The 8,138-nt window shown below is 30.7% G+C and overlaps 1 protein-coding gene across 2 annotated transcripts; it reads right to left on the reverse strand.

Annotated features, from left to right (window-relative positions):
* Positions 1-4,686: 4,686 nt before the first annotated feature.
* On the reverse strand, positions 4,687-6,990 carry LOC101257562 (uncharacterized). 2 transcript variants are annotated; one of them, XM_069297825.1, is made up of 5 exons: positions 6,290-6,990; positions 6,160-6,222; positions 5,991-6,053; positions 5,201-5,404; positions 4,687-5,031 (listed from the first exon to the last, which is right to left on the reverse strand). In XM_069297825.1, the coding sequence occupies exons 1-5, from the start codon at positions 6,302-6,304 to the stop codon at positions 4,957-4,959; spliced, it is 420 nt and encodes a 139-aa protein (XP_069153926.1). In that variant the 5' UTR covers positions 6,305-6,990; the 3' UTR covers positions 4,687-4,956. The 2 variants fall into 2 exon arrangements, with proteins under 2 accessions (XP_069153926.1, XP_025886788.2); XM_026031003.2 differs by having other exon boundaries at positions 4,839-5,031; positions 5,201-5,365; positions 6,290-6,394.
* Positions 6,991-8,138: the final 1,148 nt, after the last annotated feature.

The following is an 8,138-nucleotide window of genomic DNA, read 5'->3' on the forward strand; positions in this document are numbered from 1 at the left end:
TTGTTTTTTTTTATGTATAATTAACTTATTTAAAAAAATTCATTGTTATCATATTAAAAAAAAAATTCCTGTTGTTTTTAACATGTCATGAGATCAAAAGAGAATTATTAAGAAATTGCAATCAAAGTTTTTAATTGAAGATGTTTTGATCTAATATATATATAGGCAACAGTTAACACAATATACCGCTAGGAGTGTAAATCACATCTAACTAACTGTTTGATGCAATGTTAATTAATTTGTTTAGCTTTGGTTGCATGTTATATTATTTTGTTTAACAATTTTCATTTTAAAGAAAATTATAGCTTGTAGATTGTATAATGTGTTTTAGTTTCTATTTGAGAAATCAATTATTAAATAGGCTATGAGAAATCGTCTTTCGTGATTTAAATAGTAAGCTCGTATTCATGATTAAGAAAGAATTTTTTCAAGTGCAATTTGAAATTTTCTATTATTCTTAAATCTCATTATAAAGAATTTTTTAGTTATTTTATTTGATTAAATATAGTTCTTACAAAATCTAACACGATAATCATGTTTCAATTTTAACATCTATTAGTAGTTCAATACAAACTTTATAAAATAGAAATATAATTAAAAATTAAATTAGTCTAACAATTTCTTAAAATTCATCCTTTAACTATGATTCTCCAAATTAACAAATCTGCAAACTGAGATGAGAGTTTTAAATAACTTTTACCGCTTTCAAGTGTTGGATCATTATGACATCATAAAATATTGAATGAGTGTCACTCATTAACGATTTAATTTTGTGAAGTGAAGAAGGGGATAACAATTTAAAATGAGGAATTATCTTATATTTGAGTATACGAGAAATCACATTTCAGATATCGAACCACTTATAAATTTGCTATAGATAAGAAGAGTTTATTCTTATATGTACATGTATTTATATCATTCTTTAATATCAAATTTATAGCAATCCATCATCATATTGAGGGCCTTCAAAAGCAATAATCATTTTATTACATACTAATATTATAATTTTGTGAAAGACAAATTAAATATAATCATAATCGTAATAAATATTATATCAAATATATATTATAATATTTGTTGCATCTATACCACATATTTATTCTTTAAAATACAAACAGTAGACTCTCTAAATATTGTGCAAGCCTAACTTAACTTGTTAAATTTTTTTAGGTTTATATATATATATATATATATATATATATATATATATATATATATATATATTCAAATGAGTCAACATGGACTAACACGAGACACACGTGCAACGCACGTGTACAGGACTAGTATTATTATAAGTGGGAAGCTCCAAAGTGAAAAGTTGAATTACTGTTTTACCCCTACACTAAATGAAAAGGCTATAAAATATTTAATTAAATTCATCTAATATAATTAACTAAACATTTTTATCTTTAAATAAAGAAAATACTTCTTTAATAATTTGTGTAAAAAAATGTAAATATATGTTTAAATAAATGCTAAGTATCATATTGACTACAATATAATAAATGTTTTAACAATTTCAAAATTGGTTCTTAATATTCTTTTATGTGTATTAGTATGTATGTTGAATACTTATAGTCATTCGTTTTAACTTTACAGAATAACTATGAATTTGGATTTTAATAGTTTTGGAAATCTAACCATTTTTAAAGAATAAAATATTAAGTGTCCTTTCACTTCTTTAACAAAGAGATTTAATGATATTTTAATGATCTTTTTCTAACTTGACTTTTGAGTTTTTATATATCTTGGCTATAAATACCATTGTGTGCTTTACTAATTTTTCAGTCTGTAAATTATGTCATGATATATGTTGTCTTAGGTTTGAGATAGCTACTTCTCTTCATTCATTGTATCTTAATATTTGTTTGATAATTTTACTGTAGATTAACTAAAATCTACTAAGATTTTTCTTCTATGTGTTTAAATGGAATTTTTATTTTGTTTTATTATATTAGAAATGAAGATATTATACATTTGCTGATGTTCATTACTAATATAATTGTTACTTTCACCTTTCATCCATGAAATGGGTTCATGACATATTTGTGACAATCCTTTGAGTCCCTCAATTATATCCCATCGAAGAGATTTTGAATAATTGGACGAGAATAAAGAAAGTTGCCATCTCTTTTTCTTTCACATTGTTAATTTTAGCATCATTTTATAATATTTTTGTTGATTCTTTAGAGGTGTTCTTTTATTTACCATTAAAAAATTTATATTCTTTCCTATTTAATAAATAAATAACTACAAATAAAATATTATTGTACACAATAAGACTTTGAATTTTATGATTTAAGTCTTTGCACGGTTGATAATTGTTCTTGCTTTGATAACCACGTAAGTTTATAGTTTTTAAAGTACTTTTTCCTGATTTACTATTTTATTTTACAAATTTTATAGTAAAAATAGAATTATTAGTTCTATTAAAAGTGTGAAGCAACAAAGTTAAGGTTGGATTACTAGAATAATCCTATAAACTTGAAGAAATTGAAGGGTTACTTAATAATTAAATACACTTAATTTAATATATTGACCATATTCATCTACTAAAAGTCTCTAGCTACGAAATATGTAAAGATGTTTGAGACTTTGATTCCTATCCTTCACTTTCTTTCATTTAATTCATTTTAATTATAAAATGAAGTTTAAGTTCATATTGTCCAATTTAATTAATTACTTTTCTCTTAGTTAAGTTAAAACCGTCTTTACAAGAAAAAAATACATATATCTTCCATTACAAAAGAAAGACTTTTTTGATTTTCTTGAAAAGAAAATTTGAAAGTTCTCTTATATATGTGAGTTTTCTTATATAGTGGTATGCCTTCTATTTTGCCTAATATTTTCTTATATATGTGAAAGTTTTCTATATATTTTTCTTAATTAATTATTGTAATTTGTAACTATTTTTTTGTTGATCTATTTTTATTCTATCAGTAAATTATTAAATCAAAATGTGCGCACATTTAGCTAGCGTTTGGCCATAGATTTCCAAATATTCTTGGCAAATATTATTTGAGTGAAAATTTGGGTGAAATTTCACCATGTGTTTGGCCATAAAATTTGGGAAATATATTTCACCTTTTTAGAAAAATATGATTTATACACACAAGTTTTAAAAACTATCAAAACTAACTAAAAGTTTGTATTACAAGTCAATTGAATGTTAGTTACAACAATAACAAATAATGTCCATGACACTGAAGCAATGTGGTAATTTGGAGTGAGTGCAACAAGAATTATTCCATACACCGTGAAGTAGATAAAGTACATGACTTTGTTACCTAAAACCAATTTTTAATAATTTTCATCAACAATCATATCATTATTTAATATTCACTAAATATTTCATCACTATTTTGGTGTTCACGTAAAAAATGATGTAATACAACGCAAGGAAATACTAGAGAGGGTGTTTTTGTAAAAGATAAAAGATTGGGGTAAAATTTTAATTTTTAAAATATCCCAAATAATGATATTTGACCCAAATACTAGAAAAAACTAGTATTTGGAAATTTGGAATATTTGCCAAATTGTATGGACAAACATTATTTTCCAAATATTATTTGGAAAATTTATGGTCAAACGGACCCTTAGCATATAATTATTTTTCTTTCACAATATTTGTGGTTTCTTCGTCTTTAATATCAAAGAGGTCATATAAACAGATCGTTACAACAAATTCATGCAATTTAGCTTGGAGAACACGTGCTCAAATATGACCGAGGAGATGTTGATACAGCTACTTCGATATATATGTAATACACAACTAAAATACAGTGTCGCAACATTGTAACCTGACAGCGAGTTTTATTGCTTTATTCTCAAAAGCATGGAACTCCAGTCCCTAGAAAAAATCCTATACCAATCACTTGGGGAATGTGCTACTGGCCAAGAATCACATTTTCCAAATAAACAACTCCTGATCTCATTATTTTTGTTACAAGCCGTCAAGAATTACCCGTGTTCCAACCATGAATAATACACTGATCATGAGAGTGTTTTCTTTAGCAAAAGTCACCTTATAGCAGCACAAAAGAACAAGTATGCCAAGGAACTTCAGAACATTTCTTAGAGGCAATCTAATTTAAAAACATGCTACTACTACCAGCTAACACTCTGAATCTGATCCAAGTCATACCCATAAATTCAGCTCAAGATATATAAATTAATTTAAACCAGGCAAATTGCTAACGTGATACTTGCAAAATGTGAAATACTTGATGTCTGATGAAAGCACTGTACTACCTCGTACACTCTAACAGTATGTTCTTCATCATAAAGAGAAGATGAATCAAACACAACCACCAGAAGAAAAATGACCATTTCCTCCACTCAATGAATTAAGACATAATAAATAATAGAGACTAATTTGTCCTAGCTGGACCCTTATCCCTTACCCCTAATTGCCTAAAGATCTGTTTGTCTTTCAAGTGAAGGATCTACCTTTTAATACAGACCTCAAACAGATACTCCCTACTGGCAGAGCTAAATCACAAAAGCATTCGAAAATTGGAAATTGTTGGGAATACAAACTGGAAGCTAAAGCACTCTTCATCAACTGATTTACAACACATTCCGCAAAGTTATTGTGGATAATTTAGTAGCTTCAGCAAAATCATTCTAAAAAGGTAAGCCTCTCGCATACAAATACAGAGGCGCCAAGAAGACAGACAGAAAAGGTAACTTCAGACTCTCCAGGATTTATTTTATTACATTTTATTTTTGGGTCTACAAGGTTGTCGGAACTTGAATACATGAGAAACTGAAATTACAGGAAATGTTTAGAAACGGAATATGACTTGCATATCTCAACCACAAATAAACCTATACGAGATCTGAATATTTCAGGAACTATCACGTTTCGCTTATTTTAACACACGTGATTATGGTATATTGTTGCAGACTCCAGGAACTTCCCATAATGATGAACTGCCACATCTCTATATGGCTTTACAGCAATACGAACTTTTTCAACATGAGGTTTTGTAGCAGTGGCAACTTGATCGATGTATGGCTTGCTAGTTCCTGTGAAAAAATTATGCTTTCATCACATCACATACAAATAAAACCGAAAAAATAGGTGTAAGTTATACATTTGATGCATGTAGAACGACGGGGATTATATTCCTTACTGTGAGTACTTAATATTTCAGTAAATATTAATTCATTTGGATGAACAGATAAGGGATGTTACCTGAAAGTGAGGTTCTGCTAGCTCCTGAACCTTGACAATATGTGGAGTTACGGCGCTTTTAGATGTCTCATAGATCTCAAATCCTTTGGTCCTCACCAATTCCATTTGTGGCTTGAGGTTAGTGGTCATTACCACCCATTGTTCCTTCACAGCAGGCATCCATTTCTTCAAAAAGTAGAGCAGCAAACACGAGAGATCCTCTATCTTGATAATAAATACAGCACAAAAAGCTAGCTTTAGGAGTAAATTAAATGTTTGAAGTAGATAATTGTATCTACATGTAAAAAAAAACTAATAGAGAGTCTGGAAGTCATCTTACTCCCCACTCTTTAGCTTGTCCTACTAACTCTTGATTTTCCTCCCCCGGATGTCTGGTGAGAACTCACCTCTGGGGAAGAAATAAAGATACTCTACCATTTTATTGTTTTAGTACTTATTTCCATGAAGAGATGAGGAGTTAATGTAATAACTTACTCACTAATGTATACCTAGAGGTGCCAAATGGGCTGGAATTGGGCAAGTTAAATTGGGGTGAGTTAATAAATGGGTTGGGTTAACACAAAATGATGAGAAACAGAGAATAGAAATGTGAGAGACTGGGGTGTTGTAGAGAAGGAAGAAGTGGTATACCCTAAAAGAAGGACCTACTCCATCTTTTTCCAATATTTATGACACTCTTTTCCATTTTGGGACATTCCAAAGTATTTGGCATCATAGCATTTCTGGCTTTCGTAAGTGCCGAGAACTCATCCAATAAATTAAATTAACTGAAGATGCAAAGCTGACTTACTGTTTTGACTGTTTCTACATGTGGCGCAGCCCATACCTCAGCTTGAGCCTTCTTCTCAACTGCCTAAGAAGCAAGTGAAAAAGGGTAAACAGGATAGAATAGTAACTCAAACAAGAATTCATTCAATAATCAATAGTTAAACAGGATCCAGTAGCAACAAGACATGTACCTTCTGTATCATTGTGTTCATAGCAGGTTTTCCGTGCTCCTCCCAATGCTTCTCCAGAGGAGACTGAAATACACAGCAGAGTCAGCAATCCATTTACAAGAAGGTTAGTTATGATTTTTGCTCAAAATACCTTGTAGTGAGTCATATGAACTTCAAGCCAACGTGGAAGCTATGCCCCATGCACCTGGATTTTAAGCAGAAGGAAAGAGCCAGGTTAACATTTATATAATGGATTAACATCATGTACAAAGCAAAGCATAGATAGAGAGCACGTCTTCAAACTTGTCGAGTTCTCCAACTCTTTCTTGGTCTTGTAACTAAGCCAGTGAATTGCTGCACTTAAAGATGCCTACACAGTTTATGATTATGCAGAATGCTACTTTGATCCTTTTTTTTCCCTTATTGCTGGGCTGTGCATGGTGCAGGAAGCATAACCTGGTTCCCATGAATCAGATTCTCATCCAAAATTTTACAACTAAATCGCCATACATCACCACAAACCAGAGATAACTTCCGCACATCACAACTCCATAACCCAAGAAAGAGGGCAAACATAAGGGGAACTACAAAAAACCACCCTTCCCCCCTCATATTGACAAAATATGTGAAAACCCATCCAACTTTTTACCCCACATAGGATCTTTATGACTTTAATAATACAATTCTAGACAAGATCATGATAACCCACAAAATTTGGGGAAAATTGCTACTGAAGACTGTTTTTTCATGCTAACCATAAATCAACAGAAGCCAAAAAATCTCTACTAATTATGAATGATTCAAATAAAAGAAGACTGTACTTGATTATCCCACCTAAAATAAAGGGCAGACAAGCTGTAGAACTTAAGAGTGCCCTCTAAATAAATATATGCAGGATACCTACTGGCTTTCTTCTTCCCCAAGTAGCACATAGCCAACAGCCAAAAAACACAACACCCACACATTTGCAACAAAATTCTTGCAAAACCAAAACAACCTACAATTTCATTCATGGATATCTTCCTCCACTATCTATGTGCCAGTACAACAATTTGTCAGCACTTTTTCCTTCAAAAATCCGGTCATCCAATGGGTATTTGATTTGCCTATTTTTCTCTCCATCACCTAGCTGAGTTGACTTCTCTGTCAGATTCTTTTTGTCAAAATTATAACACTTCCTACCTCCACTATAATTGAGGCAGCCAACATTCTACTTGATAGACTATCTAAAAAACTTTTGGAATTAATTAATTACAGCATTACAACTGCAGCATCTTCTTTGTGCCCTAAAAATGACTACATGACTGAGGAAAGCATTCCAATCCTTTATTCTACATCATCATAATGTTGACTCCTTAATTACCTAGAGTTTAACAAGTCGTCTACATTCCTTGCTTAATGATTTAGATTCTATCAAACTTCAAGAATATGTTTAATGAAAGCCAAGAGTTCTACAGCCTTTCTCCAACTTTTTAAATCATTTGTCCATAGTTCTTATGAGATCTGCTATTGGACTAAATAGATAAAGAAAAGGAAGTTATTTCATTTTACTACTTTATGGTTTGTTGCACTAGTGGAACAAGTTGGATAGCTGCCATAATAACTCTAGCATGATGTGCTGTAAACAAGAAACACAACAGCATATCCAACTGCCTTTTTAAAACTTCTGTTTAGTTACTTGGCTCCAGACTCTCAACTACTAGGACATGCAAAAAAAATGTGATCGCCAAATCTTCCTGATCAGAAAAATGTAATCCTCAGATCTTAAAAGTTCAAAGAGAAGGAAGAACAAATGCAGCTCATCTGTGACGAGAGTAACTTCTTCTTTTTCCCTTGGTAAAAGATATCCTATCTAAAGATGCAATACATGAAATTTCATTTATGCTTTGATGTTGAATCTGTTATGGTGGAATTCCATCTGCTTGAATAACTACTGTAGCAATTAATTAAGACATAGATAACACAATTACAAAGAAAAGAGAAAAGTATTAACAATATAA

Source organism: Solanum lycopersicum, chromosome 5, assembly GCF_036512215.1.
Source record: "Solanum lycopersicum chromosome 5, SLM_r2.1".
Taxonomy (NCBI): Eukaryota; Viridiplantae; Streptophyta; class Magnoliopsida; order Solanales; family Solanaceae; genus Solanum; species Solanum lycopersicum.